We start from the raw sequence: 21,939 nt of genomic DNA, 5'->3' as shown, positions 1-21,939 counted from the left end.
TATTGGATAAGGAACACATGCCCATCCGTCCAGATTTTGAAGATAACCAAGTGGTTATGACTGAGAATGAGCCCTCATCTGCCCATGCACAAGCTAAGAAGGAGAAGGCGAAGAAGGAGAAAGCTGCCAGGATGCCTACTCAAGAGGAGGCATCTGAATATTTTCTGAAAACCAAACAAGAGCAGCTTGGTTACCTGATTGCGTCCACCCTGCGGATTGAGCAAGGACTAGCCACCCTGACTCAGAACCAGGCAAGCTTGGAGAGAATCATGGAACAGAGGTTCTATGACTTGGACATCAAGGTGACTGAGATACAGACTGCCGTGGAGCAGCTCCAGGATGACATGAACGAGAGGAGAGGCAGGACCACGACTGATGCTTTTGCCAGGGTGCCACGAGGTCCGAGGTCGTCTGCACTGCCAGTTGCTGACACCAAAGCTACAACGTCTGCACCAGCTACAGCCTCAGTTCCACCAGCTCCAGCATCCACTTCAGCCTCAACTCCTACCACATCTACTGAAAGCTTCGTCCTTGGCGTGCTCCGGACTCCACCACCACCTGAAGATCAAGCCTGAGCGTCGACTTAGCACTATGCATTTTCTAGGAACTTTTTGGTAACTTGTTGCCAAAGGGGGAGAAAATGTATAGATCATAGGCTTCGAGAGAGAGTGTTGTTTTTTTTCTCTCTTGTTTTATTTGGTGGTTCTTCGAACTTTGTTTGCTTGTTTGTGAGATACTACGTCCTTATGCCTGTGAGACATCGATGATCATGTGTTTGATCATAAGCTACACTTAATGTTTGCTTAATGCTTGCTTAATGTTATCATTCCATCTATCTCTTGTGATCATTCACTATTCTTGGTGATGGGTGCATGTATTTCATTCTTATCATTTTAAGCGCTCCACCAAGATGTATGTGACATGGAAGAGTAACCCATAATTCTAACTCCTTGTGCATTTGCAGTCCAAAGCAAATTTTAAATATGCACAAATTTAGGGGGAGCTCTTACTTGTCACATACTTCTCAAAGCGACGATGTACTTCATGATTATTATAATTTGTCGAAGCTTTGATCTATATGTTGTCATCAATTACCAAAAAGGGGGAGATTGAAAGTGCAACTATCCCTAGGTGGTTTTGGTAATTCATAACAACATATAGCTCATTGAGCTAATGCTATTCCAAGATGATTATTTCAGGAAAGCTCAATGATTGGCATGGCATGGATGTGAAAGTGGAACCCTCAAAATGCTAAGGACAAAGAATTGGCTCAAGCTCAAAAGTTCAAGACTCTTCATTTTATATTTTAGTGATCCAAGATCACATTGAGTCTTTAGGAAAAGCCAATACTATCAAGGAGGGATGAGGTGTTGCTTAATGAGCCTCTTGCTTTATGTGCTTGGTGATATGCTCCAAAATCCTCAACCACTTTTTCATAGCCACAAATGACCTAAACCCTAAGCCCAACTCGGTCATACCGATTCTGCCAATCCGGCGCCACCGAGTTTCACTTGTCATTTGCCACTGCCAAACCCTAGCAATTCGGTCCTACCGATAAGGATCTCAGTCTCACCGAGATGGGGTTGCAAACTCTCTGTTTCCCTTTCGTAACTTTTCGGTCTCACCGAAAGAGCGAATCGGTCCCACCGAGTTTGCAACGTAAACTCTCTGTTTCCTTCTTGTAACTTTTCGGTCTCACCGAAAGAGCGAGTCGGTCCCACCGAGTTTACCTGACCAACTCTCTGGTTAGCAAATTGCCAAATTCGGTCTCACCGAGTTTGTGCAATCGGTCTCACCGAGATTACGTTATGCCCAAACCCTAACCGAATCGGTCCTACCGAGTTGCATGTCAGTCCCACCGAAATTCCTAACGGTCACTAGGTTTACTATTTCGGTCAGACCGAGTTTTCTGATTCGGTCCCACCGAGATTGGTAAATTGTGTGTAACGGTTGGATTTTTTGTGGAGGCTATAAATACCCCTCCACCTTCTCTTCATTCGTGGAGAGAGCCATCAGAACACATACATCATTCCAACTCATATGTTCTGAGAGAGAACCACCTACTCGTGTGTTGAGACCAAGACATTCCATTCCTACCATATGAATCTTGATCTCTAGCCTTCCCCAAGTTGCTTTCCACTCAAATCTTCTTTCCATCAGATCCAAATCCTATGAGAGAGAGTTGAGTGTTGGGGAGACTATCATTTGAAGCACAAGAGCAAGGAGTTCATTACCTACACACCATTTGTTACTTCTTGGAGAGTGGTGTCTCCTAGATTGGCTAGGTGTCACTTGGGAGCCTCCGACAAGATTGTGGAGTTGAACCAAGGAGTTTGTAAGGGCAAGGAGATCGCCTACTTCATGAAGATCTACCGCTAGTGAGGCAAGTCCTTCGTGGGCGATGGCCATGGTGGGATAGACAAGGTTGCTTCTTCGTGGACCCTTCGTGGGTGGAGCCCTCCGTGGACTCACGCAACCGTTACCCTTCGTGGGTTGAAGTCTCCATCAACGTGGATGTAGGATAGCACCACCTATCCAAACCACGGGAAAAACATCCGTGTCTCCAATTGCGTTTGAATCCTCCAAACCCTTCCCTTTACATTCTTGCAAGTTGCATGCTTTACTTTCCGCTGCCAATAAACTCTTTGCACGCTTGCTTGAATTGTGTGATGATTGCTTGACTTGTCCTGAGATAGCTAAAATCTGCCAAGAACTAAAATTGGGAAAAGGCTAAGTTTTTATTTGGTCAAGTAGTCTAATCACCCCCCCCTCTAGACATACTTTCGATCCTACATGCCGTCGCAGGGCTTCGCCTAAGCACCGCTACAATATGATCGAGGTGGAATATGGTGGCAGGGGGCACCGCACACGGCTAAGGAACGATCTCAAGGATCAACTTGTGTGTTTAGGGGTGTCCCCTGCCTCAGTATATAAAGGAGCCAAGGGGGAGGGGTGCGGCCAGCCCTATGGAGGCGCAGGAGGAGTCCTACTCCTACCAGGAGTAGGACTCCCCCCCCAATCCTAGTTGGAATAGGAATCCTCGAGTGGGGAGAGAGAGAAGGGGGGCCGGCCAACTCTCCTAGTCCTAATAGGACTAGGGGAGGGGGGAGGCGCATAGCCCACCTTGTGCTGCCCCTTTCATCTTTCCACTAAAGCCCACTAAGGCCCATATGGTTCCCGGGGGGTTCCGGTAACCTCCCGGTACTCCGGTAAAATCCTGATTTCACCCGGAACACTTCCGATATCCAAACATAGGCTTCCAATATATCAATCTTTATGTCTCGACCATTTCGATACTCCTCGTCATGTCCGTGATCACATCCGGGACTCCGAACAACCTTCGGTACATCAAAATGCATAAACTCATAATAACTGTCATCGTAACGTTAAGCATGCGGACCCTACGGTTCGAGAACAATGTAGACATGACTGAGACACATCTCCGGTCAATAACCAATAGCGGGACCTGGATGCCCATATTGGCTCCTACATATTCTACGAAGATCTTTATCGGTCAGACCGCATAACAACATACGTTTTTCCCTTTGTCATCGGTATGTTACTTGCCCGAGATTCGATCGTCGGTATCCAATACCTAGTTCAATCTCGTTACTGGCAAGTCTCTTTACTCGTTCTGTAATACATCATCCCGCAACTAACTCATTAGTTGCATTGCTTGCAAGGCTTATGTGATGTGCATTACCGAGAGGGCCCAGAGATACCTCTCCGACAATCGGAGTGACAAATCCTAATCTCGAAATACGCCAACCCAACATCTACCATTGGAGACACCTGTAGAGCTCCTTTATAATCACCCAGTTACGTTGTGACATTTGGTAGCACACAAAGTGTTCCTCCGGCAAACGGGAGTTGCATAATCTCATAGTCATAGGAACATGTATAAGTCATGAAGAAAGCAATAGCAACATACTAAACAATCAGGTGCTAAGCTAATGGAATGGGTCATGTCAATCAGATCATTCAACTAGTGATGTGACCTCGTTAATCAAATAACAACTCTTTGTTCATGGTTAGGAAACATAACCATCTTTGATTAACGAGCTAGTCAAGTAGAGGCATAGTAGTGACACTCTGTTTGTCTATGTATTCACACATGTATTATGTTTCCGGTTAATACAACTCTAGCATGAATAATAAACATTTATCATGATATAAGGAAATAAATAATAACTTTATTATTGCCTCTAGGGCATATTTCCTTCAATGCTGCTTACCAGCATGTCATACTTTGGTTCGGCGGTATTGTTGGACGAAGCGGCCCAGACCGACATTACGCGTACGCTTACGCGAGACCGGTTCTCCCGACGTGCTTTGCACATAGGTGGCTTGCGGGTGACAGTTTCTCCAACTTTAGTTGAACTGAGTGTGGCTACGCCCGGTCCTTGCGAAGGTTAAAACAGCACCAACTTGACAAACTATCATTGTGGTTTTGATGCGTAGGTAAGATTGGTTCTTGCTTAAGCCCGTAGCAGCCACGTAAAACTTGCAACAACAAAGTAGAGGACGTCTAACTTGTTTTTGCAGGGCATGTTGTGATGTGATATGGTCAAGACATGATGCTGAATTTTATTGTATGAGATGATCATGTTTTGTAACCAAGTTATCGGCAACTGGCAGGAGCCATATGGTTGTTGCTTTATTGTATGCAATGCAATCGCGCTGTAATGCTTTACTTTATCACTAAGCGGTAGCGATAGTCGTGGAATCATAAGATTGGCGAGACGACAACGATGCTACGATGGAGATCAAGGTGTCGCGCCGGTGACGATGGTGATCATGACGGTGCTTCGGAGATGGAGGTCACAGGCACAAGATGATGATGGCCATATCATATCACTTATATTGATTGCATGTGATGTTTATCTTTTATGCATATTATCTTGCTTTGATTGACGGTAGCATTTTAAGATGATCTCTCACTAATTATCAAGAAGTGTTCTCCCTGAGTATGCACCGTTGCAAAAGTTCTTCATGCTGAGACACCACGTTATGATCGGGTGTGATAGGCTCTACGTTCAAATACAACGGGTGCAAAACAGTTGCACACGCGGAATACTCAGGTTATACTTGACGAGCCAAGCATATACAGATATGGTCTCGGAACACGGAGACCGAAAGGTCGAGCGTGAATCATATAGTAGATATGATCAACATAGCGATGTTCACCAATGAAACTACTCCATCTCACGTGATGATCGGACATGGTTTAGTTGATTTGGATCACGTAATCACTTAGAGGATTAGAGGGATGTCTATCTAAGTGGGAGTTCTTAAGTAATATGATTAATTGAACTTAAATATATCATGAACTTAGTCCTGGTAGTATTTTGCAAATTAGGTTGTAGATCAATAGCTCGCGTTGTTGCTTCCCTGTGTTTATTTTGATATGTTCCTAGAGAAAATTGTGTTGGAAGATGTTAGTAGCAATGATGCGGATTGGATCCGTGATCTGAGGTTTATCCTCATTGCTGCACAGAAGAATTATGTCCTTGATGCACCGCTAGGTGACAGACCTATTGCAGGAGCAGATGCAGACGTTATGAACGTTTGGCTAGCTCAATATGATGACTACTTGATAGTTTAGTGCACCATGCTTAATGGCTTAGAATCGGGACTTCAAAGACGTTTTGAACATCATGGACCATATGAGATGTTCCAGGAGTTGAAGTTAATATTTCAAGCAAATACCCGAGTTGAGAGATATGGAGTCTCCAACAAGTTCTATAGCTAAAAGATGGAGGAGAATCGCTCAACTAGTGAGCATGTGCTTAGATTGTCTGGGTACTACAATCGCTTGAATCAAGTGGGAGTTAATCTTCCAGATAAAATAGTGATTGACAGAATTCTCTAGTCACCATCACCAAGTTAGTAGAACTTCGTGATGAACTATAATATGCAAGGGATAACGAAAGTAATTCCCAAGCTCTTCGTGATGCTGAAATCGACGAAGGTAGAAATCAAGAAAAACATCAAGTGTTGATGGTTAACAAGACCACTAGTTTCAAAAAAGGGCAAAGGGAAGAAGGGGAACTTCAAGAAGAACGGCAAGCAAGTTGCTGCTCAAGTGAAGAAGCCCAAGTCTGGTCCTAAGCCTGAGACTAAGTGCTTCTACTGCAAAGGGACTGGTCACTGGAAGTGGAACTGCCCCAAGTATTTGGCAGATAAGAAGGATGGCAAGGTAAACAAAGGTATATTGGATATACGTGTTATTGATGTGTACTTTACTAGTGTTTATAGCAACCCCTCGGCATTTGCTACTGGTTCAGTTGCTAAGATTAGTAACTCGAAACAGGAGTTGCAGAATAAACAGAGACTAGTTAAGGGTGAAGTGACGATGTGTGTTGGAAGTGGTTCCAAGATTGATACGATCATCATCGCACACTCCCTATAATTTCGGGATTAGTGTTGAACCTAAATAAGTGTTATTTGGTGTTTGCGTTGAGCATGAATATGATTTGATCATGTTTATTGTAATATGGTTACTCATTTAAGTAAGAGAATAAATTGTTGTTCTATTTACATGAATAAAACCTTATATGGTTACACACCCAATGAAAATAGTTCATTGGATCTCGATCGTAGTGATACACATAATCATAATATTGAACCAAAAGATGCAAAGTTAATAATGATAGTGCAACTTATTTGTGGCACTGCCATTTAGGTCATATTGGTGTAAAGCGCATGAAGAAACTCCATGCTGATGGGATTTTGGAATCACTTGATTATGAATCACTTGATGCTTGCGAACCATGCCTCATGGGCAAGATGACTAAGACTCCGTTCTCCGGAGCGAGCAACTGACTTATTGGAAATAATACATATTGATGTATGCGGTCCGATGAGTGTTAAGGCTCACGGCAAGTATCGTTATTTTCTGAACTTCACAGATGATTTGAGCAGATATGGGTATATCTACTTGATGAAACATAAGTCTGAAACATTTGAAAAGTTCAAAGAATTTCAGAGTGAAGTGGAAAATCATCGTGACAAGAAAATAAAGTACTACGATCTGATCGCGGAGACAAATATTTGAGTTACGAGTTTGGTCTTCAATTAAAACAATGTGGAATAGTTTCACAAACTCATGCCACCTGGAACACCACAGCATAATCGTGTGTCCGAATGTCATAACCGTACTTTATTAGATATGGTGCGATCTATGATGTCTCTTACCGATCTACCACTATCGTTTTGGGGATATGCATTAGAGACAGCTGCATTCACGTAAAATAGGGCACCATCTAAGTCCATTGAGACGACACAATCTGAATTGTGGTTTGGCAAGAAACCAAAGTTGTCGTTTCTTAAAGTTTGGGGTTGTGATGCTTATATGAAAAAGTTTCATCCTAATAAGCTCAAACCCAAATCGGAGAAATATGTCTTCATAGGATACCCAAAGGAGATTGTTGGGTACACCTTCTATCACAAATCCGAAGGCAAGACTTTTGTTGCTAAATTCGGAGTTTTTCTAGAGAAGGAGTTTCTCTCGAAAGAAGTGAGTGGGAGGAAAGTAGAACTTGATGAGGTAACTGTACCTGCTCCCTTATTGGAAAGTAGTTCGTCACAGAAATCTGTTCCTGTGACTACTACACCAATTAGTGAGGAAGCTAATGATGATGATCATGTAACTTCAGATCAAGTTACTACCAAATCTCGTAGGTAAACCAGAGTGAGATCCGCACCAGAGTGGTACGGTAATCCTATTCTGGAAGTCATGTTACTAGACCATGACGAACTTGCGAACTATGAGGAAGCGATGATGAGCCCAGATTCCGCGAAATGGTTTGAGGCCATGAAATCTGAGATCTGATCCATGTATGAGAACAAAGTATGGACTTTGATGGATTTTCCCGATGATCGGCAAGCCATAGAAAATAAATGGATCTTCAAGAGGAAGACGGACGCTGATAGTAGTGTTACTATCTACAAAGCTGGAATTGTCGCAAAAGGTTTTCGACAAGTTCAAGGTGTTGACTACGATGAGATTTTCTCACTCGTATCTATGCTTAAAGTCTGTCCGAATCATGTTAGCAATTGCAGCATTTTATGAAATCTGGCAAATGGATAAACAAAACTGCATTCCTTAATGGATTTACTAAAGAAGAGTTGTATACGATGCAACTAGAAGGTTTTGTCGATCCTAAAGGTGTTAACAAAATATGCAAGCTCCAGCGATCCATCTATGGACTGGTGCAAGAATCTCAGAGTTGGAATATACGCTTTGATAAGTTGATTAAAGCATATAGTTTTATACAGACTTGTGGTGAAGCCTGTATTTACAAGAAAGTGAGTGGGAGCACTACAGCATTTCTGATAAGTATATGTGTATGACATACTGTTGATCGGAAATAATGTAGAATTACTCTGCAAAGCATAAAGGAGTGTTTCAAGGAGTTTTTCAAAGAAAGACCTCGGTGAAGTTGCTTACATATTGAGCATCAAGATCTATAGAGATAGATCAAGACGCTTGATAAGTTTTTTCAATAAATACATACCTTGACAAGATTTTGAAGTAGTTCAAAATGGAACAGTCAAAGAAAGAGTTTCTTGCCTATGTTACAAGGTGTGAAATTGAGTAAGACTCAAAGCCCGACCACGGTAGAAGATAGAAAGCGAATGAATGTCATTCCCTATGCCTTGGCCATAGGTTCTATAAAGTATGTCATGTTGTGTACCAGATCTATTGTATACCCTACCACTAAGTTTGGCAAGGGAGTACAATAGTGATCTAGGAGTAGATCACTGGACAGCGGTCAAAATTATCCTTAGTGGAATAAGGATATGTTTCTCGATTACGGAGGTGACAAAAGGTTCATCGTAAAGGGTTACGTCGATGCAAGTTTTGACACTGATCCAGATGATTCTAAGTCTCAATCTGGATACATATTGAAAGTGGGAGCAATTAGCTAGAGTAGCTTCGTGTAGAGCATTGTAGACATAGAACTTGCAAAATACTTACGGATCTGAATGTGACAGACCTGTTGACTAAAATTATCTCACAAGCAAAACATGATCACACCTTAGTACTCTTTGGGTGTTAATCACATAGATATGTGAACTAGATTACTGACTCTAGTAAACCCTTTGAGTGTTGGTCACATGACGATGTGAACTATGGGTGTTAATCACATGGTGATGTGAACTATTGCTGTTAAATCACATGGCGATGTGAACTAGATTATTGACTCTAGTGCAAGTGGGAGACTGAAGGAAATATGCCCTAGAGGCAATAATAAAGTTATTATTTATTTCCTTATATCATGATAAATGTTTATTATTCATGCTAGAATTGTATTAACCGGAAACATAATACATGTGTGAATATATAGACAAACAGCGTGTCACTAGTATGCCTCTACTTGACTAGCTCGTTAATCAAAGATGGTTATGTTTCCTAACCATGGACAAAGAGTTGTTATTTGATTAACGGGATCACATCATTAGTTGAATGATGTGATTGACATGACCCATTCCATTAGCTTAGCACCCGATCGTTTAGTATGTTGCTATTGCTTTCTTCATGACTTATACATGTTCCTATGACTATGAGATTATGCAACTCCCGTTTGCCGGAGGAACACTTTGTGTGCTACCAAACGTCACAACGTAACTGGGTGATTATAAAGGAGCTCTACAGGTGTCTCCAAAGGTACATGTTGGGTTGGCGTATTTCGAGATTAGGATTTGTCACTCCGTTTGACAGAGAGGTATCTCTAGGCCCTCTCGGTAATACACATCACATAAGCCTTGCAAGCATTGCAACTAATGTGTTAGTTGTGAGATGATGTATTACGGAACGAGTAAAGAGACTTGCCGATAACGAGATTGAACTAGGTATTGGATACCAACGATCGAATCTCGGGCAAGTAACATACCGATGACAAAGGGAACAACGTATGTAGTTATGCAGTCTGACCGATAAAGATCTTCGTAGAATATGTAGGAGCCAATATGGGCATCCAGGTCCCGCTATTGGTTATTGACCGGAGACGTGTCTCGGTCATGTCTACATTGTTCTCGAACCTTAGGGTCCGCACGCTTAAAGTTACGATGACAGTTTCATTATGAGTTTATGCATTTTGATGTACCGAAGGTTGTTCGGAGTCCCGGATGTGATCACGGACATGACGAGGAGTCTCGAAATGGTCGAGACATAAAGATCGATATATTGGACGACTATATTCAGACACCGGAATTGTTCCGGGTGATTTCGGATAAAACCGGAGTGCCGGAGGGGTTACCGGAACCCCCCGGGGAAGTAATGGGCCTTATTGGGCCTGAGGGGAGAGAGAGGGCAGCAGCCCAGGAGGTGGCGCCCCCCTCCCCCTCATGGGGATTCCGAATAGGACTAGGAAGGGGGCGCGGCCCCCTTTCCCTCTCCCTCTCTTTCCTTCCCCCTCCCTATTCCTAGTTCGACTAGGAAAGGGGAGTCCTACTCCCACTAGGAGAAGGACTCCCCCCCTCTCCTTGGCGCACCCAAGGGACGGCCGGCCTCCCCCTTGCTCCTTTATATACGGGGGCAGGGGGCACCCTAGAACACACAAGTTGATCTTCGTGATCGTTCCTTAGCCGTGTACGGTGCCCCCCTCCACGATATTACACCTCAATCATATTGTAGTGGTGCTTAGGCGAAGCCCTGCGACAGTTGAACATCAAGATCGTCACCACGCCATCGTGCTGACGAAAATCCTCCCCGAAGCTTTGCTGGATCGGAGCCCGGGGTGCGTCATCGAGCTGTACGTGTGTCAAGAACTCGGAGGTGCCGAAGTAACGGTGCTTGGATCGGTTGGACCGGGAAGACGTACGACTACTTCCTCTATGTTGTGTCAACGCTTCCGCTTCGATCTACGAGGGTACGTAGACAACACTCTCCCCTCTCGTTGCTATGCATCACCATGATCTTGCGTGTGCGTAGGAATTTTTTTGAAATTACTACGTTCCCCAACAAAAGAACCCACCTGACACCCAAACATGTCAGCATATGCTATATCAGTCTCATTATCCCCTCCTATAATAATAATTTCGCTCTTGTCGAAATTGATTTTCAATCCGGACATGAGTTCAAACAAATAAAGCAGTAGTTTCACATTAACTGCTTTATCAATATCATGCTCGAAACAAATGACAGTATCATCTGCATATTGCAAGACCCCAACTCCGTCCTTTATAAGATCAGACGCCAACCCTTTGACGAGGCCATTTTTCTGGGCCGAGGTCATCATCTTAGCTAGGCATTCTGCCGCAAGATTAAACAGGAACGGAGAATGTGGATCGCCTTGCCTTACCCCTTTAGCACTTTGTATATAAGGTCCCATCTCGTCGTTGATTTTCACACTGACCGTCCCATTTCTCAGGATCTGGTTTACCCAACCACACCACTTTTGGTTAAAACCACGTTTAACATGACATTCTACTAAGAAGTCCCAACTGACTTTGTCATATGCCTTCTCAAAGTCAAGTTTGAGTATCACCCCTTTTTGTTTTTTGACATGAGTATAATGCATAATCTCATGCAAGGATAAAATGTTGTTTACTATATGCCTCCCTTTGATAAAAGCATTTTGCTGTATGCTAAACAGTTTATGTGCATATTTTCCAGCCTTGAGGTCCATGACCTTGGTAATAAGTTTGTATGGACAGTGTAGTAAAAAAATGGGTCTATATTGCTGTATCCTACTAGCATCATTTGATTTGGGCAGTAGGGTAATAATGCCATAGTTCAGCCTTTGTACATCTAGTTTTCCCTCATAGAATCATTCAAACATAGCAAATAAATCTGGAGCTACGACCTCCCAGCAATGTTGATAAAACTCAACCGGGATATTATCAGGCCCAGGTGCCCGATTAGATTTCATATCAAATAGAGCTTTTTTAATTTCTTCAATACAAAAAGGTTTAGTCAGTTCCTCATTGTCTTCAGAGGAAATATTTTCTTCAAGTGGACACAGATCCCCATCAATCTGACAAAGGTTTCCAGGAGCAGGTTGTAACGCCCTCGATGCGGCTATATCTCCTACGTGTCGAAGCACGACTTAGAGGCATAACCGCATTGAAAGCAATGTCGCAAGCAAGGTAATCTTCACAACAACCCATGTAAATAGATAAATAATAAGGGGAAAGGTACATAGTTGGCTTACACTCGCCACGTCACACAAAGTACATAAATAGCATTACATCAACCAATACACTCATGGTCCGACTACGGTACCAAAATAAAAGATCAACCCCAACATGCGACATGGTCCCGATCGCCCCAACTGGGCACCACTACTGATCATCAGGGAAAGACACATAGTAACGGCGTGATTCTTCGCCGAACTCCCACTTGAGCTCAAGCGCATCATCTGGAACGGAGTCATCGGGCCCTGCCACTAGTGCAGAACCGGGCAATAGCACCGGTTCGTAAGGCCCTTTAGTGCCGGTTCCATAACCGGCACTAAAGTGTGGGCACTAAAGCCCCCCCTTTAGTACCGGTTCAGCACGAACCGGTGCTAAAGGGAAACCACGTGGCACGAGCCAGCTCCGGGGGCCGGGAGCCCTTTAGTACCGGTTGGTAACACCAACCGGTACTAAATGTTTGTGGGTTTTTGTTTTATTTTGTATTTTTCAATTAAATTTGTGTTATCAATTTAATTTAGTATTGTTTTACGTTATAATGAGTTGTAGTCGTCATCATCATCATCATCATCATCATCGCATATTAATAAATAAACAAACTCTAGCTAGCTAAAAATCATCGTAGTCGTCTAATTACCACTATTTAATCATCATAGTCATTACCGCTAGCTATCTAATCATCACCAACACTTGCTAGCTTAAAGAGGAAACATTCACTTTGTAACAGAAGCAAAGATATCATCGAGTTCAACATAATCATCACCAACATCGAAGTTCAGGACACGGACATGAGACACTAATTAAGAGCATGAACTAGTGCTGCTCCCTCTCAGGTAGAATAGCATAGAACATGTATAGCTCTCTTGATTCATCATACTGGAGCATGCAGATGAATCTGTCTCCTAATCTTGGGTTGCGCTTCTCCTTGCTGCCCCCTAGTACTTCTCTACGATCGTTAACAATTTTGCTCCAATCATTCACTATTAAACATTCTTCGCTTTCAGAAATCCTGAATGCACTCATGTGCAATGTAGGATATCTTGGTCGTAAGCTAACCATTGACATGTCACCTTTAGTCTCGATCCACTGAGGCACAACTGTCATCGGAAGTCCCTGTTGAAGAACATCGTATAGTAATTAATATACTAAGCAATGAAAGTTTAGCTTAAAAAATAATGTATGCAAAAGATGCACTAATTAAGGACAAATAGTTAAAATCTTACCATCTTTCGATTATAGATGTGACCGTAGTTCAATACGATCACCATTGGTCGCACGTTTTGAGTACTAACATTTCTAAGTTCAGGAAAAAAAATTTGTCTTGACAGTATTAAGATCCTCAAGCCATGAAACATAATGACTTATCTCCTCGCAGTTTAGTTGAGCCCCGGGGCAGTATTTGGTCCTGTCTACCAAGCGTCGGACATGTTTGCTTGAACTGAAATAAGCTGACAATACAAATTAGTTGTCAACTATTTTTGAATAAACTGTATCAAAGACATAAACATATGCATGCATGGTTGAGAAAAACTCACATAATGGTAGAACTGGAGGCGTTTGCACATCGACCCAGATGTCTATATTACCTTCAATGTCATCTTCCGGACGAATATCAAAGGTGACAACCATAGCAGGCTCAAATGCATAAGCCTTGCATAGTCCTTGCCAAGTTTTGCATTCAAAATGGGTGTATGTGTCTCCATTATATAATTTGACGTTGAAAGTATACCCATGCTCCGTCTTCAAGTAAACTCTCTTTACCTCTATATCATCTATAGCACTAAAACCTATCTTATCCAAGACAAAAATTCTTGCATGGCAGGGGATGCGCTAGTAGAATAGTGAAAATTTAAAATTATAAGTTGAAGCAAATAAAGCATAAGTTTTGCATTCAAATAATAATTGACAAAGTGACTTACTGTATCAACTTCGAATGTCTCATCCAGCTTGATGTTGAAGCGCCTACCATCAACAAGGAAATTTCCGTCGCACAGGCCGTGCTGGTCTTCACAGTGTTCGCACATAATGAAATCTTTTTTGTCGTCAGATGACATTTCCTATGTTCATATAGGTGAAACATTAAACACCTATTACTATCTAACATTAATTAATATCTAGCCAAATATATATTCATCTAACATTTGACATTAATATATCTAACTATATTCATCTCTAACAATTGACATTACTATATATTTAACTTTTCTATCTAATTCATCTAACATTCGACATTAATCTAACATTTATATAAACTCAAAATATATAAAAAATTAAATAAACAGAAAAACTCATTAACAAATAATATTTTAATTAGATCATCAAATCTCAGATACCTAAATTTTCTTACTAAAAATAAACTAGTTATATTAATTATTGAACTAGTTCAAATCTCATATACCTAAATAAACTAGTTCGACAATTTTCTTACTAAAAATAAACTAGTTATATTAATTATTGAACTAGTTCAAATCTCATATACCTAAATAAACTAGTTCGATAATTTTCTTACTAAAAATAAACTAGTTATATTAATTATTCAACTAGTTCAAATCTCTAGTTCGACAATTTTCTATCTAGCTAATTCATCTAACATTCGACATTAATCAAACATTCGATCATCTAATTAACTTTTCTAAAAAAATAGAAAATAAGTAAAAAAAAATGTGTGTGTGTGTATGTGTGTGTAGTGTGTACGTATATATCCATGTGTGTGTATGTGTGTATGTGTGCGGCCCCGTACGCCGCCGCCCCGTACGTACGAGCGGGGGCGCCGGCGTACGTACGGGCGGGGGCGCCGTCGTATGGGCCGGGTGCGACGACGACGGACGGCGGCGCGGCGGGTATACGCGAGAGAGAGAGAGAGACGTACGGGACCGTGGCGGGACGACGACGGACGGCGGCGCGCGGCGTTCGGGGCGGCGGCGCGAGACGGCAACGACGACAGGCGGCGGCGGGGACAGCGACGACGACGACGGACGACGGGCGACGGGCGGCGAGGACGGGTTCGAGCGGCGCGCGAGAGGTTGGAGACGAAAGAAGTGAGGAGATCTAACTGAATTTTCGTAAGTGTTGTATATATAGGAGAGGCCTTTAGTACCAGTTGGAGCCACCAACCGGTACTAAAGGCCAACTTTAGCCAGGCCAAGAGGTGGGAAGAGCAGGCCTTTAGTACCGGTTGATGGTTCCAACCGGTACTAAAGGGTGGTCTTTAGTACCGGTTGGAGCCACCAACCGGTACTAAATGCCTCGCGCTGCCACCCCAAAGTTTAGTCCCACCTCGCTGGGCGAAGGGCAGCCGCACTGGTTTATAAACCCAGCCGCGGCTACCTCTTCGAACTCCCCTATATAGCAGGCTTCTGGGCCTAATTAATTAGGGCACGTTGCCCTGTGAGCCTGCTGGCCCTTCTGGGCCTGCATTTGCACACCCTAGGTCTGGCAGGCCCACTGGGCAGCGCACCAACAAATTTTTTATATAGTTTTTTCTTTTCTGCATTATTTATTTTCTTCTATTTATTTTTGAGTAGTTTTTTATATAGTTTTTTATTTTCTGCATTATTTATTTTCTTCTATTTATTTTTGAGTAATTTTTTTGTATAGTTTTTTTATTTTCTGCATTATTTCTTTTGTTCTATTTATTTTCTTCTGGAAATTGAATGCTACATACTGAACAATTAGGTAAATGACCGAAAAACAACAAATGATGTCAGAACATGTTGGAAATTGATGACATCGCTTTGAATGCTGCATACTGAACACAAAAGAAGTCCGGAGTTCAAATAAGTTATTAAAAATAAAAAAGAGGTGCAATGCTGGTTAATTTGCTTCAAGCCATTCGGAATAGTGTAGACTGCACTGCACATAGCTCAGTGCAATCTATGCTATTCCGCAAGGCTTGAAGCTAATCAACATGTAGGTGAGCATTGCAACTCTTCGTCATTGTCTGTGCACTCACGGCTTATAAACCGCTCATACTGCCTCTCTCTTGGCGAGGTGGGACTAAAAATCAGCTTACAAAGAAACTCTAGTACCGGTTCATGGCATGAACCGGTACTAAAGGTCTTCGTGGGGGCCCCAGACTGACCATAGCCTGACACAGCCTCATTAGTACCGGTTCGTGGCATGAACCGGTACTAAAGGTTACCCACGAACCGGTACTAATGATACCCGCCCGCCTAGCCGTTGGAACCGGCACTAATGGTCACATTAGTGCCGGCTCAAATTCAAACCGGCACTAATGTGCTTCACATTTGACCCTTTTTCTACTAGTGTGCATCTGGTTTGGAAGTAATCTGTGAGCCACGGGGACTCAGCAATCTCGCACCCTCGCGATCAACACTATTTAAGCTTATAGGTAAAGCAATGTAATATGTGGAGCTGCAGCAAGCGACTAGCATATATGGTGGCTAACCTGTTCGCAAAAGAGAGCGAGAAGAGAAGGCAAAGCGCGAACGAAGAACTAAAGAACAACCTACAGCAAACATTACTCCAACACCGTGTTCACTTCCCGGACTCTGCCGAGAAGAGACCATCACGGTTACACACACAATTGATTCATTTTAATTAAGTTAAGGTTCAAGTTATCTACAACCGGACATTAACAAATTCCCATCTGCCCATAACCGTGGGCACGGCTTTCGAAAGTTCAAATCCCTGCAGGGGAGTCCCAACTTAGCCCATGACAAGCTCTCACGGTCAACGAAGGATATACCTTCTCCCGAGATATTCCGATCAGACTCGGTCCCGGTTCTACAAGACAACTTCGACAAGTTAAAACAAATCCAGCAACACCGTCTGAATGTGCCGACAAATCCCGATAGGAGCTGCACATATCTCATTCTCAGGGCACACTCAGATTGTCTAAACTTCCGGTAGGCCAGCCCAGAGTTGCCCCTGGTGGCCACTGGTGGCTGACGAGGTGGACCAACACTCAGAGGAGCACTGGCCCGGGGGGTTTCAATAAGATGACCCTTGAGTCCGCGGAACCCAAGGGAAAAAGAGGCTAGGTGGCAAATGGTAAAACCAATGTTGGGCATTGCTGGAAGAGTTTTATTCAAGGCGAACTGTCAAGGGGTTCCCATTATCACCCAACCGCGTAAGGAACGCAAAATCCGGGAACATAACACCGATATGACGGAAACTATGGCGGCAAGAGTGGAACAAAACACTAGGCAAAAGGCCGAGCCTTCCACCCTTTACCAAGTATATAGATGCATTAATTAAACAAGAGATATTGTGATATCCCAACAAGTAAACATGTTCCAACAAGGAACAACATCTCCATGTTCCAACAAGGAACAAACTTTATCTTCACCTGCAACTAACAACGCTATAAGAGGGGATGAGCAAAGCGGTAACATAGCCAATCAACGGTTTGCTAGGACCAGGAGGGTTAGAGGTTTGACATGGCAATTTGGGAGGCATGATAAGCAAGTGGTAGGCATCGTAGCATAGGCATAGCAAAAGAGCGAGCATCTAGCAAGCAAAGATAGAAGTGATTTTGAGGGTATGATCATCTTGCCTGAAATCCCGCAAGGGAGAAGAACGAGTCCATGAAGAAGACAAACGGACGTTGTCGAACGAATCCTCACAACACCACGTTACCGGATTACCGAGAAGAAGTACACCGAAAAGAAAGCAAACAGCATAGTAAACAACCACCACATAAGCATGGCACGATGCGCAAACAAGTATGATGCATGTCCAGTTTAATGAGGCATGGCATGGCAAAGTGCACAAACAATCCTACAAATTAAGTGGAGCTCATTATGCAACAGAGTTGCATATTGAAGAAAACACCACATTCAAGTTATTTAGTTCGATCTTGTTTATGTACCCAACAATATTAAATGTTGTTAAACATGGCAAGAGGGTGAAGCAAAGTAAAACTACCTATCTAGTCAAGTTTAAATGAGGCCGGAAGCAACGAACAACAATTCCGGTAAATCCCCATATGCATATATTAGGTTTGGTACTGTTCTGCCCTAAACCATATTTTATAGTTATTAAACATGCAAGATGATGCCACCATGTTAAACTAGGCAAAATTCTACCCCATTTACATATAAAGTTTATTAAATTCGGAGTTACGGTTATTTAGTTATAAATTAAAGCATTTTAACATGGCATAGGAGCAAATTTAAACAAACATCATTTTAAATATTTTAAACCTGGATGAAAACGACAAATTATTAAACTAGATGAAAAACTAAGCAAGTTTCATATTAAGTTTGTTTTAATCCGATGCACGGCTGGGGAGTTATAAAATGCATGATGTTTAGGGGCTATACTATAAAACTGGCAAAACTCTGGGAAATTAGACAAATTCGCAATAGGGAAAAAATAGTCACGGGCCGAAACTACCTAGCCCAAACAAACACAGGAGAGAGGCTGTGCCCTGCAAACATGGGCCAAGGCCCGGTTCGGTGCTGGGCTGGATGCGGTAGGCGGCTGGGCCGGTCGCTGCAGGCTGAGGAGGCTCGCTGGGCCTTGTGCAAGGAGGCCCAGGCGCGGGCGAGGTGGAGGTCCAGCGGGAGCCGATGCAGGCCGAGGCGAGGCCGGCCCAGGCGAATGCAATGCAAGCGGGCGAGGCGCTCGATCTGTTGTAGGGGAAGCACAGGCCGTCGACGACGTGGACTTGCGGCGGCGCCGAGCTGCAGCGAGGTCATGGGGGCGCGGGACTTGGACGCGGGGCTCCGGGGCGGCACGTCGGGGGATCCAGGCGTGGGGAAGGAGGCAGGGGCGCGCGGCTCATCTGCTCGTCTCACCGGCGAGAGGATGCATCGACTGCTGCTGTGGACTGAAGAAAAGAGAGAGAGGTTCAGAGAAGGTTCAGGGGAAGGAAGCAAAGAGAGACGGCGGACAGGGGACTCCGGCGGGCAGGTGATGGTGACGAGGTGCAGCAGCGCCGCTCGCATAGCCTCCTCATGGTCGCGGGGTCTGAGCGAACCAGGGGCACGGGGACGAGGGGCTCCGTGGGCAGGAGCTGCGGCTTCGAAGGCTCCAACCAGCGAGGAGGCAGGAGGGAAGTGGGTGGAATTTTTTTTGATCTGGCTGGTGTTGTGTGGTTGGCTCGATGTGGACTCCGAGGAGGATTTAGAGAGAGGGTGGCGGCGGAAGAAGTGGATGGATGGGACAACTCTCCTCAAAATTAGGGTTGTTATCTATATATATGTTGTTGGATTAGGTTAGGGGGGCATTCGGTCCGTCCGATCATAATCGGGCAGTCGAGAATAAATCGGTTAGGGAGTCCAAATAACAAAACGGAGACGTTTTGTAGATGTTTGGGGATGATCCGGATCCAACGGTGACAACTGTTCGGGTCGGGTCCGGGACAATTTCGGACACGCATGCGAGAGGTCTATTGGAACTTGTGGGTTGTGCAGAAGGGCTCGAGCTGAGAGAAGAGAAGAGAGAGAGGCCTGGCGACTATTTCCGGAGACCGAAAACGTCCGACGTCTGCCCGGCTATAATGCCGCTATAGTTTAACGGTTGGGCTATCAAACGAACTCCGAATGCGATGAAACTTGACAGGCGGTCTATCTACACCATAATAAGACCACACGTCAACTCTCATCCCATTCCGAGAACATTCTCCGGCCACTTATAAAATACTATTTCGGACATGCCGCGGGCACGTGCAAGTGTGGTTGGGCTCAGAACGGACAACGGAGAGAACTCGGAGAACCCGGACGAATGCAAGTTTTAAAACATGATGATGCAATGCACATGATGACATGACAAGATGCAACACGCAAGCAAATGACATGGCAACGACGGCGAATAACTGGAAGACACCTGGCACACCGGTCTCGGGGCGTCACACAGGTCCGAAGAGATTTTTGTAATATTTAGTGGCATGCGCCAAGAGGTTTTTGGTCCCTTCAATAGTGACTGCACCGCACTCCAGTGAGATCATAGAATTTTTCCTCCGACGGCCATTTGCTACTTTATGGAAAAAGTTAGTATTATTATCACCTTTCAGAAGCCATCTCTAAGTAGAGAATTGGTGCCAATACAATTCCTCCTCCACATACATGTTATTGAGCTCTAACAAAATTTCCGGTTTCCTGGTATAGGCCTGTCCACATAATCCAACAGTCTCCTCAAGCCCTTCCAGCTCTTGCAGTTCGAACTTAATATTTTCTCTCCTAATCTTGTTGTGCCCAAAAATATTTGACCCCCACCCTTTAAAAAATTTCTTTATTCTCTTCAGTTTTATGTTCAGGATGTCAATAGGGTCTTTGGTATATACAGGTCTCGACCAAATATCAGCAACCAGAGGTAAAAACTCTGGATTATTAAGCCAATTGTTATCAAACCTAAAGCACCTACTACCTGATGCTCTAGAGGAAGACAAACCTCCATTCAAAAGCAAAGGATTATGATCTGATAATTCTCTCACTAGCTTACTAACTGAAACAAGAGGATACAAGTCCTCCCAGTCAGATGACATCAGTATCATGTCCAATTTCTCCAGGGTAGGGTTTTCCTGCTTGTTAGACCAGGTATAACATCCACATGACATACTGATCTCTCTCAGACCAAGTAGGTGGATGACATAATTGAATACCTCAGAAAAATGGGACATGGGAGTTTTCTTGTTCTTCTCTCTACTGTGTCTAAGGATATTAAAGTCTCCTCCCACCAAATAAGGAATGTGGGTACTATTACACATATTAGACAGTTTTGCAATAAATTCTGGTTTGTTTTCATCCTGGGCTGCTCCATACACAACCAGCAGAGCCCAGTTGCATTTCTTACCTTTATCAAAAAGATCCATTTGAAGGATATATTTTCCATGTTTAACATTAATAAGATCAAATTTGTCTGTATTGATACCGCCCAAAATACCCCCTGATTTACCCCTAGAAGGAATCCAATCCCATTTGAATTTACCTTCAGGGTCCAATTTCCTAAAATAGGAAGGATTATAAGTTTTTTTCATAGTTTCTTGAAGACCAATAAAGTCCACATTATTGGCACAAATGATATCAGTGAGGCAGGTAGACATGCCTTTCTTGCCTGCCCCCCTACAATTCCAAAGCAATCCTACCATTTATATCTTGCAGGTTTCCCCCTCTCCCTAGTAGGTCTGCCAGGATTCAGGGCAGACTTACCCTCCTTATTTTTCATCTGACTTCTCGTGACAGGTCTGTCCACATCGTGAGGGGACAGGACCTTCACTTTTTTTCGTTGTTGGGCATGTTTCTTTTTTTGACTAGACTGTACCAAGATATAAGGTTCATCATCGTCCACATTTCCATTATCCCAGGTTAATAACAAGGGAATATCATTACCCAGTCCATCATTTACAGTAATAGGAGCAGTGTTAGTTTCAACCCTCTTATCATGTAACAAGGTCCTAGATACCTTTAATTCCCGCAAAATATCTATCGTATCAAAGCTATCATCAGGAATATGCACTCCCATCATAGCAGCCCGAGCAATAATAGCAGTATCATCCAGTGCAGAAAATTGATTATTCGAGTAAGACATATTTTTACCTTCAGCATCGCGCTTCTTCAGTCTGTTGGTTGCCATCTCCTCCACACGCTCCAATTTTAGAAATTGCCTGCGTGAAGCCCGCCCTTCAGGAGCCATTTTTTCATGCATTGGCGATCCATAGGGTGATTCAACAGTGTAAACACTGCGATTATCCCCTCCTTCAGTTGACCCTTCATCAAGAGGCACAATATGAGGCAGAGATGGCCACACCACATAATCTGACAAGGGAGGAAATTTTTCTCCATAAGATTTATCAGCATGTTGCATAAACATCGGAGATGGAGGAATAGGAGT

At 43.4% G+C, this 21,939-nt stretch overlaps 1 protein-coding gene and 1 pseudogene across 1 annotated transcript in view; one reads left to right on the top strand and one right to left on the bottom strand.

The window, feature by feature from the left end:
* The window catches only part of LOC125506693 (protein DETOXIFICATION 41-like), a 42,507-nt pseudogene that overhangs the window by 14,605 nt on the left and 5,963 nt on the right, over window positions 1–21,939 (top strand).
* Window positions 1–21,939, bottom strand: part of LOC147967812 (uncharacterized) — a 37,333-nt gene that overhangs the window by 14,148 nt on the left and 1,246 nt on the right. Inside the window, exon 2 of the mRNA XM_087522557.1 lies at window positions 21,645–21,863. Coding sequence (XP_087378683.1) covers window positions 21,645–21,863 — 219 coding nt within the window. The remainder of the gene's footprint in view (window positions 1–21,644; window positions 21,864–21,939) is intronic.

Source organism: Triticum urartu, chromosome 5A (genome assembly GCF_056163025.1).
Source record: "Triticum urartu cultivar PI428250 chromosome 5A, HENAU_Tu73, whole genome shotgun sequence".
Taxonomy (NCBI): Eukaryota; Viridiplantae; Streptophyta; class Magnoliopsida; order Poales; family Poaceae; genus Triticum; species Triticum urartu.
This window is presented reverse-complemented; position numbering and strand designations above follow the sequence as displayed.